The 20,470-nt window shown below is 30.5% G+C and overlaps 3 protein-coding genes across 7 annotated transcripts in view; 1 reads left to right on the forward strand and 2 right to left on the reverse strand.

Moving 5' to 3' along the window:
- Window positions 1-423: 423 nt before the first annotated feature.
- Window positions 424-4,437, reverse strand: LOC127278905 (probable beta-hexosaminidase fdl). 2 transcript variants are annotated; one of them, XM_051300851.1, is made up of 8 exons: window positions 4,112-4,437; window positions 3,425-3,500; window positions 2,934-3,120; window positions 2,615-2,852; window positions 2,170-2,497; window positions 1,393-1,720; window positions 916-1,314; window positions 424-814 (listed from the first exon to the last, which is right to left on the reverse strand). In XM_051300851.1, exons 2-8 carry the CDS (start codon window positions 3,493-3,495, stop codon window positions 569-571), a joined length of 1,797 nt encoding a protein of 598 aa, XP_051156808.1. In that variant the 5' UTR covers window positions 3,496-3,500; window positions 4,112-4,437; the 3' UTR covers window positions 424-568. The 2 variants fall into 2 exon arrangements, with proteins under 2 accessions (XP_051156808.1, XP_051156817.1); XM_051300860.1 differs by lacking the exon at window positions 3,425-3,500.
- Window positions 4,438-5,569: 1,132 nt separating this feature from the next.
- On the reverse strand, window positions 5,570-9,507 carry LOC127279072 (homeobox protein aristaless-like 3). Of its 2 annotated transcripts, none has more exons than XM_051301194.1 (4): window positions 9,237-9,507; window positions 7,888-8,022; window positions 7,535-7,818; window positions 5,570-7,408 (listed from the first exon to the last, which is right to left on the reverse strand). In XM_051301194.1, the coding sequence occupies exons 1-4, from the start codon at window positions 9,318-9,320 to the stop codon at window positions 7,114-7,116; spliced, it is 798 nt and encodes a 265-aa protein (XP_051157151.1). In that variant the 5' UTR covers window positions 9,321-9,507; the 3' UTR covers window positions 5,570-7,113. The 2 variants fall into 2 exon arrangements, with proteins under 2 accessions (XP_051157151.1, XP_051157160.1); XM_051301203.1 differs by having other exon boundaries at window positions 9,243-9,505.
- A 1,609-nt stretch (window positions 9,508-11,116) lies between these two features.
- The window catches only part of LOC127279027 (ER membrane protein complex subunit 6-like), a 32,437-nt gene continuing 23,083 nt past the window's right edge, over window positions 11,117-20,470 (forward strand). Inside the window, exons 1-3 of one of the 3 annotated variants that reach the window (XM_051301114.1) lie at window positions 11,117-11,296; window positions 11,724-11,803; window positions 12,197-14,578. In XM_051301114.1, the coding sequence (XP_051157071.1) occupies window positions 11,725-11,803; window positions 12,197-13,563 (1,446 nt within the window). In that variant the 5' untranslated portion in view covers window positions 11,117-11,296; window position 11,724 and the 3' untranslated portion in view covers window positions 13,564-14,578. Of the gene's footprint in view, window positions 11,297-11,723; window positions 11,804-12,196; window positions 14,579-20,470 lie in introns of those variants that run through there. The other 2 variants (XM_051301122.1, XM_051301132.1) reach the window with 2 other exon arrangements.

The raw sequence follows: 20,470 nt of genomic DNA on the forward strand, positions 1-20,470 counted from the left end.
ATTATTCTTCTTTTTATTTGAATTTATTAAAATTTTAATCTGGTTCTTCTAAAATATAATTGTAATATAATTTTGTTTAATAATTAGTTTTCCTATCCTCATCAATTTTAATACTTTTGTTTTATTTTTTAGGACAAATCTTCATTAACAGGACTAAAGGACAAAAATGGCAGCAAGCAGGATGAAATAAAGTGTTTTCCGTATCATTCCAACCTGGAAATCTTCATAGGTAAGTGCCCTTTTTTTATAATTAATTTGGGTAGTAATTTTGAAAAATTACACAGTGAAAAATTGATTTTAACCCTTCGGTCGCCTGGTGGGGACTATGGGAAATACATTCTATAGCGTTAGAGTGGGGATAACCCAGGACAGGGAGAGGGTTAATTGAGTTCAGGTATTGCAATAATTATACGAGAATGATAATTTCTTTGGTAATTTTTAATAAATTTATATAAATTTATTTTAAAAATCACAGAGTATTTGTTGTGTGTCTTTTATCACATGTAGATGATTTGTATTATTTTTTTATTTATACAAAAATATGATAATATCGAAATAAAATTCTAGTTTAGTAACATTGAGTCTCATGTTGGTTGCACCATTCAGGTGCAATTGCCTCGGGGAAAATATTTCTGCTCTCTAGCCTTTCTCGCTGTGCCATTAATCTTGGTTCCACGTCCGCCGTTGTTAAATTTGGAGAATTGGTCCATAATCTTTCAGCAATAGCAGCTGTTCTTGGCCAAACTCGCGAATCCAAAGAACCACTTACTACATATTCACCCCACATGCAGGCTTCACCTCCAAGAACTCCTCTCTATTAATTATTGTATTATTTTCAAGTTTTATTATTAAAATCCAGTAACTTCTGAGAATATATATGTATTTATATTGCTTTTTATGTGAAATTATAATTACCGAATTTGGAATCCGATTGTTGTAAACATCTCTCCAGGTATGATAATTTGTAGTTCCCCAAAATCCATGATCCAGGTACCATGCATTTTTTGTAGAAATTATTAAATTATATCCAAGATTTAATAATTCTTCGTTAAGATCTAGTTCGGCTTCTACCCAGGTTTGGATAATAAATTGACTTTTATCGAGATAATTTTCTATTAAATTTGCAGACGTTAAATGAGAACTCCAAACTATTGCTTTTGTGTTCTCATTCCCTGTTATATTTTTTAAAATATTCACTTGCGATTTGTGAAAATCACTCCAAAGTTTAAAGAAATCTATATCACGGAGTCCCATTCCTTTTGCTTTCATTTCGTCAGTTATTTCTGAAGTACTATTCCAACAGTTTATAAAAAGCTAAAATCAAGTTATTATTATTATCAATTTATAATTATGGAAGAATCAGTTCGAAAAGTTTGCAAAATAAATACTTACCTCGTCACCACCAAGATGTAATATTGTATCTTTATCCCAAATGTCTAGAATATCACTATATAAATTTCTCAATGTACTTAAAGTATAAGGATTGACAGGATTAAGTTGACCGCAGGGTGGTTGAATACAATAGTCCCTCCAAGGTTGTTGGTTTATACAAACTGCGAGATTTCCAAGACCAGCATCAGGACCCCATTCCCATCCAGCTCCTGCGTGTGATGGTGAATCTATTTCCAAAATAACTCTGACTCCCCGAGCTTTAGCGTATTTTATCACCATTTTCATGTCAGACTCGCTATACACTTTTTCAGAACTATAAGCTCCGTATCTGAAAAAATTATTATCAATCCACATAAATTTTATGAATCATCGATTTCTATTTTGACAAGGGCTTGGCATTTTTTAAAAAAAAGCGTATTTTTATATTGCAACTCTAAAAAAGAATTTTTAAAATTTTGATATTAACTCCTAAAACTCTTTTTGAATTTAAAAATTAACGACTATTTTTAGGTAAAGAAGGGTTAAAGGCTCAAGTATAGTGCTGCTATTAGAATTGTTATATCTATTTTTATAATATTAAATTTAGCTTTTCTTGAACTTTATTTTTATATTTTCTCCAATAAAAGTAATTTTAAAAATTTTGTTGTTTATCGATTAATTTGAACAATTCAAAAAATTAATTTTTTTATAAGGTTATTTTTAATATTAATTAATTAATTTTTAAATGTTATTCGTAACTTGTATTCTTGAATGTTAAAATTAACTTAAATTTCTTACAAAGTCATTAATGGAAGATTTTTTATCTCAAGGGGGAAGCTTTGACTGTCAGTGGCATGCCAATGTAAAATGTTTAATTTTGAAGCAGCAAGTCCATCGATTGTCCTTAATATATCTTTCACTGGGAGAAAATTTCTGGCAGTATCGATTAATAATCCTCGATGAGGATACGCTGGTTTATCCTTGATTATTGCATTATCTACGATAACTAGTGTTGAATCTCCAGCATTTGTTAAGCTAGGTGCAATTAGTTGTAAAAGAGTTTCCAATCCATGACGAGCTCCATAAACAGTAGATGCATTTATTGATACTTTCTTATTATTTTTTCCTGTACAAAGTGAAGTATTTATTTTTCTCATAAAGAATTGATTCAATTTTCGTTAATAAAAACAGATTTTATAGCGTGAATAAAGAAAAAGATAAATTATAGAAAATATAGTAATACCTCCTTTAGGTACATTAAGACTATATTTCTCATTAGTCTCCCAATTTAAGTCGAGGTTTTTCGACTCAATTCTGAAGTAAATAGTGATATTTAAATCATCAATAGCCTTACATTCATTGCTACATAAGGATCTCATATTTTGTAGAAAAATGTTACACATTTCTTTTAAAAATGTCGTTACTTCAAATGGCACTTCCAACATGTTAAAGGAAATATTATTAGGATTGACGTATAAATACTAGAAAAAATATAGAAATCTGTTAAAAATCTTTACAGTTGAAAAAATAATATCTATATGCTAATTTTGGTTTGCATTTACATTTCTTCCAATTTCGGAAATTCCAGTAGGCAGTGGCCAGAGATTTCCATTTTTTTCACACACCAATCGACATGACGCTAATGTGCTATGTTGTTTAATTGAATTTGTACTATTTTCATCGAATGTTGTTGTAGGATGCTTTGTTCTTTGGCATACATTATTCACGCATTTGTATGTTCGAAAAAATCTAATATAATTAGAAAAAAAATTTTAATATCGCGAGAGGAAAATGTTGGTACTTGAAAAAATATATTATTTACACAATACAAACGTGAATAGAAAATTATCAAATTAAATAAAATTATAATTAATTTTGTGAAATTAATATTGGATAATGAGTTAATAATAGAATCAAAGACAACAGACTATTAAATTGGAAAATACAATTTTGTTAAAGTTTACAAATTTATTGTTTCTAAAAATAGTTTATATCTTGTAAATTTAACAACTTTACTTGCCTTTAATGCCTTTAAAAACAATAAACTACTTACACTGGTTGTCGTGATTCGCATGTCACGATAAATAAGACTGTTACGATAAAAATTGACTTCACTGATTTCATTTTTCCTATGAAGAAATATTTTTTTAATGTTTTTACATTTTCTAAATTTTAAAATTGATTGTAATAATTAGATATAGTTAAATTAACGATATTTACTAATGTTTTTTTAATTTACGTGGCAAAAACAAAATTTTTTACGTATTATGCATTAATGACATATCTTAATATGTCATTAAATAAGTATACATTGATATGCATTTAAGTCCGCAGCAAAAAATAAAAACATACAATATTGATTAACTATATACACCAGATTGCATGTAAGAATGTATTATACTATACAAAATTCAACACCTTTATCATAACGTATAAAGTTAAGTGAAACGTAATTTTAAAAAATACAATGTTTGTTTCTTATATCTGATCATTTTTTTTATATTTTAAATTTAGGTCAAAAAAAAACAAAACAAATATGATAAGCTTATGATTGTCATTTAATATTAATATTGACTGACTGAATAAAGAATTTTGATAAAATAACTAGAAATTTAACACGTAATTAAAAAAATATTAAAATCATATTAAATAAAATAATTCTTATTTAATTAATTTTAATTAAAAATTAATAATTTACGATAATTTAGAGAATTTAATGAAAATAACTGATTTTACATACCTATATTTAATTAGTTATGATGTCACTTAAAATCTGTACATAATTAATATTTTAATGAAAGTGTTAGATTAAGTAATACATGCAATTACATGTATTTGATTCCCGGCTTCAAGTTTTTCTTTTAAGAATATGAATTCAAATAAGTAGAAAACAATTTACTTATGTCTTTTACATTATTCTAAATCGTTTTTGTGTCATGAATTTCGCAATTATGCTAAATAATAAATGTGTATGTATAGAAATTGTTTTTAAACTTATTTCGCGTACAGTGCTTTTCTCTCACGAAACTCGGTACAACCAGACCAGCAAGGTGACCGGTCTCACGACAACTGCAGTTTCATCTTAAGTAAGTGCTAAACGCGACCTCTATGTCTGCACTCTACGAAACCGTTTAACTAATACATTTATTCAATACAGTATAATGTCAGTTGTTGTGATATTTATACAAAAATATATCCATTTCTTCATTTTCTACTTATACTAAAGTTAGAAAGTTATAAAACTTTATGAAATAACAAAATCTTTCCGATATGTATTAAAATCATAGCTACATTCTTAAATTGTTTACTGGTGGAAACAGAAAGTAACATTTGATCTAAAAAGTAAACCAGTTTTTGGCTTTAAAATAGTCTCAAGTTAATTTTAATCTTTAAAGTAATTTTCTTATAATTTTAATTCAGTTGACATTGGAACGGTTCTTTTTTTCTCTTTTAAGATTATTGAATAGGAATCTGAAGTCGAATTTAAAACATTTTAAATGAGGGATTTATAATGGCAAACGAGTTTTATTAAATAAATTTGCACATAAAATGTGCAATGTGTATTTTGAATGCAAAGTCATGAAATTTTAAAGGCTTGACGTACTATTTCCGGATGATAATTGATAAATGAATAGAATTTTTATTCTATTGTTTTAGATAAAGTTTAAGTGATTGCTATTTGAAAAGAAATATAAATCTTTTTCTTGTACGCGAAAATAACAATAGTTTATCTTTAATCAACACTGTAAGATTTTCAATTTTTTTAATTTTTATTATAAATTATGTACTTACGAATATTTATTAAAAAATACAGACCTACGAAGATATGTATTTGATATAACTTTTTACAACAGACAGCAATTTTTTCATTTGTCCTATATACGAGAACGTGAAATTTTCATTGCGTAAACGAAAAATATAGTTGACGGTATATGTATAAATAATCAGTAATGTAATAGAAAAAAAATGTACACTTTTTTTAATTCAAGAAATTTATTAGCATTATAAGTACTTTTTCACACATTATGTATTTAATTGTATGTACGTAATTACAGTCCGAATTTTCATTTTCTTTTATTTTTATCCGAACTTGACTAATTCTAAATAATACATATTACATTAAATATGTACTGCACAATAGTTATTTACAAAATTGGCTTCTATAAACTAATTGGTTCCAGAAGATCAAGATAAATAAACGATTAATAATTTTTTTATTTTATTCCACTGCGTAATTTTTATGTAATTGCGAATTTTTCCAATGAAAAACTTAAAATTCATTTTAGTTTATGAGCAATAAATATAATTTTCTTTTATTTTTCGAGTATTTCTTCGAAAATTTAAATTCTTTGATAAAATATTAATAAAAATGCAGTTGAAATTAAGTAGTTTACACAAGAAGAAGGAGTATTTTATTCTTTAAAATGAAAAATTAATTTTACAAAACGGAAAAGATAAAATTAATAAAACAGACCTGCATCACCAATTATTTACATATTTAACACACCGAAAAAAATAAAATCTCCAAATGAGAAGAAAATTCCGCTCATAAATTACTTTTACATTTTATTTTCAATATACGAATATTCATCTACAAAAAGGAGGATTTTTCTTCTTTATTTGAGAATATTTTTATTAAATGATAACTTTTAATATTTTCTCTTTGATTGAATTTATTCATTTGCATTTAAGATTCTTTTCTATAATTGAAATTATTCCTCTCAAAATGAAACAAATTTATGCTGTAAAAAAGATTTTTATAGTTTCATTTTGTTTTGTTGCGCGCATCTTCAAACTGTTTGAAAAGTGACAGTTCAAAATAAAATGGACAACGAGCTGAAAAATCTGTTATCTGAAATTGGAATTTCTACATTAATTATTTAATTAACAAATTTTTCACTGAAAATTAAGGTTTTAATGTTTAAAAAATTATTTCTATTCATATTAAAAACTGTGATAAATTTATTATAATTTATCAACAATGCGATCTGTTTAACCCCTATTTTTTCTAGGGTTAGAATTTAATAATATTCAAATCAGAATTGATTATTTCATCAATTTGACCTCTACACTATTTTAAAAATATATTTACTTTGATTTAAATAATCCATTAACTTTTTTTCACTTGAATACTGAGCACTTTATTTTAAAATGAACAAAAACTAAAAACATTTTTAACAACCTGAAAATCTTTGGTACTTTATTGTATAAAAACTCAGCTCGTGTTTTCGCCGTCTATATTTTTTCTCCAAAAATGGTTCCTTTCATTATAAATTACTTAATCCGAGTAATAACGAGTAAATTAAATCATAAATTTCTTTTAACCCTGTAAAGAAGGTTGACATTTCTGAATTTGACGTAAGTTTGAAACAAGATGAATAAATCTTTATTTGAAATTATTCCTCTCAAAATATAAAAGAGGAAAATCCTCTCAATTAGATATGAAAACTTTAGTGCCCATATATAAAAGGAAAAGTTGCTGCAAAAGAAGAGGAATCCTCTAAATTTGAGAACTTTTTTTTTTCGGTGCATGTATAAAAAAATGATTTTTAAGAATTTTGAACATTATTTGAATGTTTCTTAGTAGCATTGACATTTCTTGACCATCAATTTTTTTTAGCCGAGTCTTTATATTTATTATGAAGTATATAATTTATTTTGTTGATTTCAACAATGAGGCGGCGCAACTCTCCCACTTTTATATTATATTTATAAATAATAATTTTTGCTCACATCAAAAGTTTAATTGTTCTTGTTGCTAGCAAGAGTGACGTCAAGTGGTTCGTCAACAGATTGAGACGGCGGACTAAGATCCGCTTGAGTAGTCGTGGATAGATGATGAAAGAGAGATGCTATTGGTGGGTGTCGTGGAGGATGAGGTCCTTTAATCGTTAGGTCCATCTCAGACTCCTGCGGTCTTTCTCTTATCATTACTCCGGTGGGTGTTTCACTTTCAGAAGGGCTGCTGGATGATCTTTGTGGCGAGCCACATCCACATTTAACTCTTTCTGGTGATTTGTCACAGTTAATCGAAAAACTGTAAACATTCGTTAGAAAGACACTTTTCGATTATACTTATTATCATGAATTTATCTTATTATTTGGATCCTTACTCGAAATCGAATAATTTGTTTAATTTTGTGGAAAATATATTTTTTAATACCTGTGTGGTGGAGGTAGAATTCGATAGTCTCGACACGCTGGTACAGTGATAGGTCCATTTTCGGTCAGTCTACCATCAGGTGCCGAAGGCGGCGAAATTTGTGGAGTCGTTGGTGCCAACGAGGGTGGTGGGGACACGTCAGGACGATCCACCCCCGGAGGCGGAGGTCTCAGAAGAAGTGGCGCAGCACTCCCCAAACCCAAACATCGCATTCTCCATGCGTCCTGCAGTAATTGTAAACGTGCTTGTTTCCTCCATTTTGCTCTTCTGTTCTGAAACCAAACCTGAACCAAAAAACATTTTTATCTCTCAATTCATTTTTTTGTTGAGAAAAAAAATAATGATAAAATTACCTGCACTCGAGCTTCCGAAAGAGAGATTCGAAGCGCAACTTCCTCTCGTAGAAATACATCCGGATAGTGAGTTTTTTGAAAAAGTGACTCCAATTCTTGTAGTTGTTGTGGTGTAAAGGTTGTTCGATTACGCCTCTGTATCAGTGATATATCAAATTGTTTCGATTAAATTTTCTATAGTTGAAAACTTTATGTAGTCTAATGTAATAAAATATTACAGCTTGATAATTTATTATTTTAATAGTTTTTAACACTTGATAAATTTCCACGGGAAAGAATAAAACTAAAATGTTTGCTAGAGCTGCTAAAAAGCTAGATGGGACGTTTAAAAAAACAAAAAAAATCTATAATTTTAACCCCACTCAAAGTTTGCTGCCACAGCAAACTTCTTTAACGCATGTGATTAGATTCGTAATAAATAAACAATTTAAACATTTTTTTTAACATTCGAAAACTTATAAGATATTGTAAGTTTGAGTAAATAATAATTATATTTTTAAAAAATTTTAAACGATTACACAAGTTTTTAAGGCATTTTTTTCTGTATTATATCTTTGTAATTAATTATAATATAAGTACTAATATTCAAATAATTTTTTTTTGTATCAAAATCTATTATTATAGGAACGAAATAATTTTTATTGCATCTTTATTTTTAAATATATCTCATTTATAATATCAGACTAATTTATTTATTTTTAACAGTAGAATATTTGTTCTTTTTTCTTAAAAAAGCAGTAGAATTTTATATGGACGAAACAAATTGTTTTATTGAAATAGAAAAATAACTATGGGGCAGACAACTAAAATTTTATTGCAAACAAAATTTGTTCAAAAATAAAATATTAATTATTTAATTAATAATTATAATTAATTTATGTCAACTTATAGTTAAGAAGTAAATTATTTAAATCTTTTACTATAAAAAATCATGAACATTAGGGGTTTAAGTTATCAATATTTTCTGCCTGAATTTCTAAATATAAATTTCTAGTCTTAACTGCAGAAATTGTCATTGTTTATTTAAGTATTGCCATATTAGTTAATTTTGAAAGAATGAGGATTTATTTGTTTTTCTTCATAAAAATACAATCAGTATTCTAAATCTAAATATTTTCTCATTTGAATGTTGATATATGTTTCAATGATATAATCATCAGTTTGATTCTGAGTATGATCTTCAAAGTACCATTATCTTCATCAATGTTTCACTGATTTTATTTAAGAATCTAAAACATTTTTGAAATGAAAAGTCACCGGCAACTTTTGATGTAACTTTATTTGTTCAATGAACATTTAATTCTTGGACAATAGAAAGAGATGAAACTAATTAAAAAGTTGAAACCTACACTGACCTGACGACGTCGACCGAACATATATTCCGTTAGAAGATCAGCTTGTGGTCCAAGAGGTGAAAGATATGGTCCAGACATTATTTTCTGAAACTTTCTTCACTTTTGTAAGTTGACACAGGATGAAAAATTGTCTTTCTTAAAAAAGCGCTGACGATTTCTTCAGTGTGCAATATGAAATCCTTTGAAACTTTATGAAATAAAAAATATCCCTTCACCTTTTTCTTTCCAAAAGCGTTTGCAATTACTCGCGAGATGGCGAGAAACTGAAGCCAGATTTGCGGGAATAACGAGGAACGACCCTCAGCATCCAAGAATGGTGCAGGGGTTGTTGCACGTTGATTGGCGCCCTCCATCGTGGAGGCGGAGACTCGTTATTGGGGGTGTACACCCCCACTGTCGCGAAAATTTGCTAAACCACCACGAATAAATTCGATGTAGAATATCATGTCTAACACTGCAAAAAAAAGTCTTCCGATCGTTTTCGATTGTCGCACAAACATGTTGATATATATCTGTATTGGCAGTCTAGTTTTTTATTTTATTCGTTTGATTTTAGAAAGTTCCGAATAAATTGTTTCTTTATTTATTAGAATAATGAAAGTATTTAATAATATGGTATTAAAATACATTTTTATATTTTTTCTTTACATTTTTAAAATGAATTAATGAATTAATCAAACATTAGGCGGAAAAAAGAAAAAATTTGTTTAATTCAACCAAACTGGGTGTTGATATAGAAAAAATGAATTAAAATAGTGAAAAATATCAATCAACAAGAAAAATGGATTAAAATTTTTCATTAGTGAGAAAAATTTTGAGAAAAAGAAAAATATATTATATATAAAAAATAAATAACTATAAGGTGGCTTTTTTCTTAGGTAAATAACGGGGGGGGGGGTGAGATGTAGGGGACGGTAAAGGAAGAGACGTGATGGAAAATAAGAAGGACGAAGAATACGCAATCTTTTTAATTATGAAAACAGGGCTTTGTGTTTCATTTTGTTTTGTTGTCAGTGCGCTATTCTATTCGGGTTTTTATATTATAACGCGGCGCGGGAGGCTGATGGGTCAGGGGTGGAGGGAAGCTGCCGAGGGGGTCCAAGGGGGTGTCAGGGTGAGATTGCTTTAGTAATGAATTACATGGCCTGGAGCTATGTGCCTCTGTCTGATGCTGCCCGACCATTACCCAACATTTCTACTAGTTTCTGGGCCTGGCACAAAAAATATACCCTTTACCTTTTTCGCAAATATTTTTTCTCTATCATATATCATTCCAAAAAAATTATATTCTAAATTTAAGAATATAATCTTTGGTTCTTTTTAAGAACATTAATCCTAGTTCGTCTTTTATTAGAATATTTATAAAATTCTTAAATTAATATATATATATATATATATATAATTTCTTAAATTTACAGGCATTTCATCCAGATTCGTCTGTATGAGGAGAGTATAAAAGTGCAATCAAGGAGAAGGAATCTTCAGGTGTGACCCACAAGAATTTAGTCGTAGCCATATGCTCCGACGAGGGATTCACCGATCGGTGAGTTGTTTCTTACTTAACTTTTTTCTTGTTATTATTTACAATACATATATTGTATTATATTTTTGTTTTAATTAAATGCAATTTTACAAAATTTGACCACGAAAATATCGAAAATTTAAAATTCAGTTTCTTGGAGAAACCTTGAATATTTATTTTAAATCGAAAGTTGAAAACTTTGAAAATAGTCGGTTAGAAATTAAAAAATTTTTCTTTCTCCATATATGATCTGCACTTGGCAATCGTTATAACCAGTCGATAGTGCATGACTTTTCTGAATTTTTCATTTATCCTGAGAGTTAATTTTCACGTACTGAAATGCCGGACGATAGATGTCATTATTCAAGCGGTGAGGTTTTTGTATTACAGGCGGTCATTAACTAAAATGTCGACTGCTGTGTATAGATAACGGTTTTGAACCACGAAACTTTCGTCAATTTTCACTCACAAGTAAAGTTTTCATATACACATGTCCATCTCGCTTTGGCAAATTATCCTTTGCTGTTAACAGGTAGGAAACTGCTGGTTAATCTCCCAGACTGTTAGAAGTAAATTCAAATTTCAAATGAATATACATATCCTTCTCATGATAAATATTTTCGAATAGAATTCTGAAAATGAATCAGTGTATAAATGTTAATTTACCATTTTAGTAATTATTTTTTCTCTTTTTTTTAAAAAAGAATAATCATTCTAGTGTGTAATTATATGTGAAAAATTAAATGAACCCATTGTGAAATCAGATCATGACTAAAGTAAATAAAGCGTGGGGGAATGTCATGGACATTTCATGCTCATGACCAAAGCTTACATAAGAAAAAGGAAAAATCTCATCTTTTCATTTTGAATTCTCTTAATTGTCTTGATATAAAGAAAAAAAGTTTTTATGATGATTAAAAAAAAACTAATAAGTGACAAACTTTCATTTTTACGAGTAGAATGTCTGGACACGAGAAACAAATAAAAATGACACAAAATAAGGGAAGTCACATGGTGCAGTTCCTTGCTGGTATTGGTGGTGAGTTCCATGTAACATATATTTCCCCCGGAAAATATTAATTACTATTTATTATTAATTCGGAGTTATTAAAACAATTCAAAATAGAATACTAATTTTTTAAAGATTAATTATCAAGAATTATTAAAAGAATGTAAATGTATAATAAAGCAGTAAAAAAACCAATATTTACATAATGACACTGTGTTACAAAAAAGGAAAATTAAAAAAATAACTTATTTTAATAAAACCGAAAATATGTTTTTACTTGAATTATAATATTATAATATTATAAATGACATTACCTGTAACACAGTGTAATTAAGTCTTAATAATTGCAATTGAGTTGTTTAATTTTTAAATTTTAACTTGGTTAGATAAAATTGAGTTTTAATGTAATACCGAATTCGGCAGCTTGCAACTTGATGGTAGCGTGCGGATCATACCAGGCTTGGTCATCACCTTCAATACCCCACCTAACCAGCAAGGAATCACCATTTCCTGTAACAGGCGAACAAGGTACTTGGATCGTATCTTTATTTCTCATCGGCGATTTTCTCGGCAGCTTGTTCAACCCCCTTCTAATCGACCGAATAGGCCGCAAGTATACTCTGCTGATCTCTGCCCTTCTACTCCTGATTGGTTGGCTCATGATTGTCTTGGCCGAGAATTATATTTGGTTATTTCTAGCAAGATTTATTGGTGGTGTCGGTCAGGGCAGTATTTTCAATTCTTTGGTAATTTACTTAGCGGAGATATCAGAAAAGCATATTAGAGGAACTTTGATAAATATCATGCGGGTAGGGAAGTATGTCGGTATATTTATTTCATCCTCAATCGCCGCCTACTTGTCGTACAGTATCTTAAACTTGTTCTCAATCGGCCTTACCGTCATTGTTGTAATTATTGTTCTTCTTTTACCCGAAACGCCGTATTATTATTTAATGAAGGGTGATGATGAGAAAGCTGTGAAATATTTAATGTTTCTACGGGGTCTTTCGTCCTCGGAAAGTTTGCATTTGGAAATAAAAAACATGAAAATGACAATAGTGGAAGATCAAAAGAATAATGGATCGGGTTTTCGTGAGTTGTTTGTCAAAAGTTATAATCGAAAGGGTCTGATGATATTGACTTGTTTGAAAGTTACACAACTGTTGACTGGTTACGGTGCAATTATCTATTATGCTCAAGAGATACTCAGCCTCAGTGGCTCGTCAATTGAGGCTGGAGTGGGTGTGATGATTGTAACTGGTATTCAGTTGTTAGCCAGTTTAGCGGCTATTTTTGTGATCGATCGAATTGACAGACGAAAATTACTTTTGTCATCGGGTATAGTTGATGCAGTGTCTTTAACCGCTGTTGGACTTTTTTTCTTTATGCAGACTTACAACGAAGAATATGCTTCTCACATTACTTGGTTACCTCTTTTCGGCCTTATTTTGTATCAAGTGGCATTTGCATTAGGTATTGGAATTATACCATACGTTCTGTTGGGAGAATTGTTTTCGATAAATGTTAAAGGTGCTGCAGTAGCTTCTGCTTTAGTTATTGGATCTGTTTTTAATTTTGCAACGTCGGCTGGTTTTAAGATTCTGAATAATGCGATTGGGATTTATGCAACATTTTGGTTGTTCGCGATTATTGCTGTCGTTGGATCGATCCTCACTTTTTGTATCACACCGGAAACTAGGGGTATGACATTGGAAGAAATTCAGGCGATGCAAAATCCGAGGATAAAAGTCAAGTTGGATGGAGTTAGTAAAGTTAATTTATTAGCGTAGAATATATGTATAAATAAATAAATAAAAATATGTGATGTGCCATTGACATGTATATTTTGAAATTATATAGCAAAGTATGTCATCGTATATTACATTCCTACATGATCAGTCGCCATTATTATTATTATTATTATTATTATTATTATTATTCCTGATATTCGCGCGGAATCTATGTAAATTATAAAAAACCGTTATATGTATTCTACATGTAATGAATTAAATACTGATAAGTTAGTAAATATACACTTATCGTTTAATTAAAACACTTTGAATATTTATTTGAATTATATACCTTATTTTAAAGCATTGTTTTTATTTAAATAAATTAGAGAGGTTGAATATCATCTATTATAGTGTCCATTAGATGTTGGAAATCTAATGAAAAACGCCATTCTTTTGATACAATGTATCCGCCCTAAACCGCCCGGTATTGACATGGTGCGACTCTTATTAATTTACCCCTCTGTGGATATCTACCCCATGACAGTAACCTTCACGAGGGTGGCGTTTGTACTCGTTTAATCTGTCATCGGCCACGCCCATTCTCTATATTTTTTTCTCACTATGTAGTCCGGTTTCTTAGAAAAAAATTTATCTTCAATTAAACATTGCCCCTAACTAAAAATATCACGTAATATGATCAACGATTAAAAATAAAAAATATTTTTCACGCGGGAAATAATAAAAACTTTTGTTTACAAATTTTTCGTCTAAAAATTTATTGATTGAATCTCTTTATTCCTTCTTTTAATATTTGGTAAATTATTGAATCAATAACATTAAATAAAAATTAATTATATTAAAATATTTTCAATGAGAATTTTCACCTATTTAATACACATTCACATAGATAAATATTTTATATATTTTTGATATTTCAAAGCTCTTTTGAAACTGAGACAGAATGACAGGAATAATTACGCTAAAATTGAAAGGCTGAGGAGGAAAAAATGTATCGAACTTGACGAAACGAAAAAAAGTCAGCTAAGTAAGCTCATCGTGACAATGGTCGGGATTTTTCAAAGGAATACTCTGATTTCAAAGAATAGATGATATACAATTTTACGGATATTTGTAATATTTATAAGCCGTCTTCATTCTTATTGTTATATGTCGATACGTGCACGAATTTATATAATTATTTTTATATTATTTACCTACACAATTATTTAAAAATTTTTGATGAAGAGAGGAGCTAAAATGATAATTAGAACAATGCTCCATTGTTATTGAATTTTTTTTGTCACTTAAAAGATGTAACAATTCTTAATGAAACCGCAAGCATTTTAAAGAAAAAAAATTGTCATCATGGCATATTATAATGATTTCTTTGTGTGAAATTGACAGAGTTGATTGAATGAATATAGTGTAATTAAGAGATATTATTGTTTTTTATGGCAGAAATTCGCTCTTGTTCTGAATCAATCATACCGTCGAGAAAACAATAACTGGTGTACGTGCCTCTTCGCGTCTCCTTCCTCTGCGCCCAGTAGTTGAGTGAAACCAGCCCCTATTTGCGGCGAATCAATGTTATATGTATATGTACACCAGCGGGGTAGCTGTACCTAGCAGCATTTGTGATTGTGCTAAACCTAAACAATGGTCTACCCATCGACTATCCTCATCCGTTGAGCCTGCCACCATATCTCCGTTCCACCAACCACCCCACGCTTTTCTGTTCCAGTTCATTCATCCTTCAGGACTAATTGACTTCTTATTATTCTGTTTATCTATATACAACCAAACAAATAAACATTGTAACTATAAAAAAATTTACTTTTAGTTTATAACGAAAAAAATTAATATTCTAATTATTAAAAGCATTCATATAACATTAAGAACTATCTATTTAAAAAAATAACAAAGAACTCTTAATTTGATTGGAAGAGAAAAAGAACATTTTTGTCAAAATGAAAGGATTCTACTGATATTCAGAACATATTTTTTAATGTTAAAGTTAAATATTAAACCTTGTTCGATAATAAACAATTTTTTGTTGATATTTTTTATTACTGGGATATTGTGCTGTATATCAAATGTTAGCCTCTTGAAGTTTCGCCATATGGCATTGAGAGTGACAATCTAATCATGAAATTTTCAATTTAATCATAAAACCGATCTTATCAAAAGCATATCTTCATCTTAAGTGGGTTAAGTACTCTCAAGCGCATCTGTTGCTTATTGAATCCTTTTACAGATATTTATCACAAAATCCTCTAAAAATGACACATTGCATTTGCAATCTATTTGCCTACAATTGATTTGCAATATTTTTCACATATACCTAGCAGTGTTTTGCTCAATTTTATTTTTCTTGACGATTGTGAACTTTTCCAAATCCCATACATAAACTGGCTAAAAGTTTGTCTGATTCAGTTGTGCATTTCCGGAAGAGTAGACAATCTCATTTCTCATCAAAATAATCATCTTTTGTCTTGAAAGGGCTTAAAACTCTCGTGTTTTTCCTGGCTCAGCGACTTATTCCGCGAATTCGGTGCTGTCGTCGTTATAGAAAAAAAGAAGGGAGAAAAAAGTTGGTAGTATATATATATATATATAGAAGAGAGAAGATAAAAACGAAAAGAAGACGCGAAGAATATTTCATTTCTGCTTCTTCTCCCTTCCGCCCGGCGAACAATTGTCCCGGCTTCGCTTATTTATGCATTTCATAAAAATGAGACCGGGCTCGCATTATATTTGATTCTGTGCCCGTCTGAGTACAAATGGGTGGTACATGGGAGAAGTGCGCGGGGTGAGTTGAATAAATGAATGGAATCCAGGAACGTAGTAGGCGATGGTGTATACAACAGGGAGTGAGTTTATAAAAAAAAGGCTTTGTGTTTTCTTTTTTCACTCAAGATTGGATGAGGCAGTCCATGCCGGTTTCTTCTAATTTGTGGATATTCAAATGATTCAAAATTAAGATTTACTATTCCACATAGCACGATACCTTCCTAAAATCTCCTTGAAATTTTTCCAGGAAGATCGGTGAGATTCTATCGGAAGATCTCGATGGAAAATTTCCTGAACATTCCAATGGAAAGTTCATTTTTTTAATATTTCGAAATAAATCAAGCTCCTGTCCCTTATATTATATTCATATATAATTTTTTTAAATTTCGGTTTTTAATAGTGGTTTTCTTTACATGCACATGTTATTTTATTAGAAATTTTTCATATTTTAAAATTCAAAGCAGCATTCAGTACTGCATTTCTTGCGTTGGCATCCCGATGCAATTCTCTACTGAGCACTCAGAAGCAACCGTGACGAGGTTATTTTAATCAACGACCTTCTGGCGGTCGTACTTGGGAGAGAGGAAGAGGGATTGATGGAGGTTGTGGATGGGGTTGGAGAACGCGGAAGGGGTATGAAACGCTAAACTCTGCTTGTAATAGAGGAAAGATAATATTTCGTGTATTTCATTGTTTGGACATTGTTTTCTCTATCGTATGTTTGATGTTCTCATTGTTCTGGATAAAAATTAATCTTTTCTCTTGTATATATAGTATAGACTCATTTGTAATCCATTTTCAACGCTTTTGTTAATTTGGTACAATTTTTGAAATTGGTTATTGCTTTAAAGATAAGTAATATAGAATTGTGAAATTTTATACCTAATTTTTATTATTTGGGTGAATATAGGATATTTAGATGAAATTTTAAAAATATTTTTAAATTGAGAAAATTTGATGATAATCTGCATTATTTTTGAACAAGCTGAAAGAAGCGGTGGTAGAAAAATCATGTGCGACTGAGGGATGAGATGAGTGTGTTTTGGAATGGGGAAGGAGCCAAAGAGAGAGAGAAAGGTCGAGGATGAGAAAACATTAATCTAGGCAGGTTTTGCAATCTCCCACAACAGTCTATGTACGTACATATAATGAAACTCTGTTATTGCTACGTTATAGCGTGTATACAATGAACAATCTTTCGACGTCGTTGCGCCCTTCCCCATAACATGCGTTCACAAGGAAACACGTTGAGATTAATATTTCGTGGATAACGAAGTGATACATTCTGGTTGCATGTGTCTCTCCGCCATCTTACATTCATTCCAATTTCCTTTTTATTCTATTCACACGTTTTTGGAAAATATTTGTATTCTACTGGCTAAACGTGAAACGTTGAATTAAATTAAGATTAATTTATTGTTTACTTTTTAGTTAAAATAAAAAGCTAGATCATACTAAGTGTAAGCCTTTTTCCTGTTCAGTAGAAGGAATTTCGCGATAAAGGGATGAAGCAGTAGAAGGAGAAGTAAAAAATAAAAAAGAAAAATAGTTAGAAACGAGTCGCGGGGATCTCGTTCATTATTATCGCAGCTAATTTTGACAAAGCATCAGGATCCATATTGTGCGATTTCGACCAAAGCTGCGCGCCTCCAAGAAGATTGTGGGGGACTTGAACGCGAAGGACGAACGCGGTTTTTACTCAGTGGCAAAAATAAAATATACTGCTGTCAGTTCATTGTTTCTCACTACCTATATAGAGATGTGCGCCGCTTTCCATTGTCAAGCTTTATTGAAAAAATGTTGGATGTAGAATGATACAGAGAAGAAAAATGGGGTGCGTTGCAACTACAAATGTATACAATTTACTGCCATATCAGCTCTAATTTAGACAAATATTCTACGAGTTTCTTATTCTTTATACCGATTTATGAAGGGTTTGTCTTCGGTTAGAAGGAAGTCTTCTAGATAATATGCTCATATCTTTCTTTCATCAGCCCTCTTCCTATTTTCATCATTCAACATGACGATATTATTCTGAACACTGTACGAGTCGGGGATTTTTTAAAAATTTGAATTCTAATTTTTGTATTTCCGCGAAATTGCCCATGGCAAATTCATGAACAAGATCGTATGTAATGTACACATATAGCAGATGATATCAGTACTGCAAAATTGGCTTGAGGCCGTGAAATGCGGCAAAGTTAGCATCATCAGAATTTCGAATAGGTGTGTAGAATTTATATGTATATATGTATCGTGTTCACGACACCAGAATGGCGTGTAATTTTGACATACGCTGAGATATTCGGATACATATGTATATAATAAGCCTGCGGCTTAGTTCACATCAGAGAGATATGGCTATATAATACAAACGAAATACCTACTATCCCAACTCAGTCCAAGCACCCATATTGTCATTAAACCAACCAATATTATTCTCACCTCACGTACCGGGTGTATTATGTCTCTCCAAAATTAGAAAAAAGTTTCAAGTTACGCTAAAATTGACAAATTCTGTCCGAATTTTATGACATTCATTATATTTCAATCAGTGACGAAATTATGAAAAAATATATGCAAGATTTTTAAATGCAAAACTCAAGCTCATCATTTCAATCATCATCCTCTGATATATTTGTGTAGAATTTCAATAGAATCTCAACACAGCCTGATGCACAATATCGAGATTTCAAAGAAAAAACCAAAAAATAGGGTAAACACTCGCATGGTTCATTATTGGCTCATATGAAAGCATGTCGTTCGCGTTATTCTCATTGGTGAACATTGCGTGTTTTAAAGACAATAATGTCAAAAAAACAAGGAAACAAATCGGCCCTCTCTGCATTGAAGGAAAAAAGGGAACAGAGGAATCGTTTGTTTAGCGAATTGTCGACGAGTTATTTCTGAAGAAAGTGCCTCTATCGCGGTTCATATTGTATTGTCTTTCGCTTTTAAGTGAGGGATTCATCATGAAAATTGCTGATGAAAATAGCTACTGATCAGGCTCATGAATTCGAAGAGGTATAGGTATATATACTTAAAGATGTATACACTTGATTAAAATCTATAAACTGCACAAGCGAATTCCAGATTTCTGACAAATAAAATTGGGTAATCAAAATACTCCATAGAATATGGATGATAACTTTAAAAAGAAAAAATAATTCTATAAGTTATAGATTTATCATATAATCTTTATAAAGAGAGAATTTGAAAATATAGAAATCAATAGAAAAGGCATCAGACATTCTTAAATAATTCTGCTTACTCAAGTTGAATCTTGATTTTCGAGCCACCGATACACATGAATTCAAACTATCGATTCCGGAAATATCCTTCTTATTATACCGACGTTCATTAATCTGTGGACCAGTGGACGGTACTTGGCCGTTGGTGAACAATAGCTATTGTCCAGCACATCATTTTCACTCGTCCACCTTTTCTTCGACTTTCCACGAATCAGTCGACCAATAACGGTTTGTTTTTGCCAGTTTCAAATGAATCAGTTGTCTGAGTTTCAGATTCCTGTCTTTTTTATACTTGTTCCTCTATCTTCCATGTACATCCTCACTCTTTTTTTCTGTTTGTCATTCTTTTTTATGCTGCCGGCATTACCACCGACCGGACAGTTCTTTCTACAATGGGCCATTGTTTTCCTGTGGCCACCTACACTGCAACTACTATTATTATATGCCTTTTGCTTATGCGAGTGATGATAAAATTACTTTCCCTCCAGAGTTGAGCCTCGCTAATGATTATACAGCGAAAAGTCTAATTAAGATTTATATGGGAACAACTCTACTAGATTGAAATATTTTTTGAATCTCATATATCTTAAAGCGAGAATATTTTTCTAACTAGTAATTTCTTAAGTGTTTATTTACGAAAATTAATGCAATGACAATATGAATTTAACCAAGTGGATCATTACGTTTGATTTATTGTAAGCTGCTAAGAAATCTTGATCGAAATTTTTTAGGTTGTGCACGATCATAAGCATTGAATATAACTGTTGTATTGGTTTTGTGAAACAGGGTGGGGATGACGTTATACAGAAAAGCGAGTGGAGTCAAGTTAATGTTCAGAAGTCCGTAAATGGAACAACGTGGTATACAGAGGCTTGATTAAAATATTAATTGAGATGGAAATAACGATTTCTCTTGCACCACCG

The sequence above is a fragment of the Leptopilina boulardi genome, unplaced genomic scaffold, assembly GCF_019393585.1.
Source record: "Leptopilina boulardi isolate dan_hultmark-lab unplaced genomic scaffold, ZJU_Lbou_2.1 LbouV2_112, whole genome shotgun sequence".
In the NCBI taxonomy this organism is placed as follows: Eukaryota; Metazoa; Arthropoda; class Insecta; order Hymenoptera; family Figitidae; genus Leptopilina; species Leptopilina boulardi.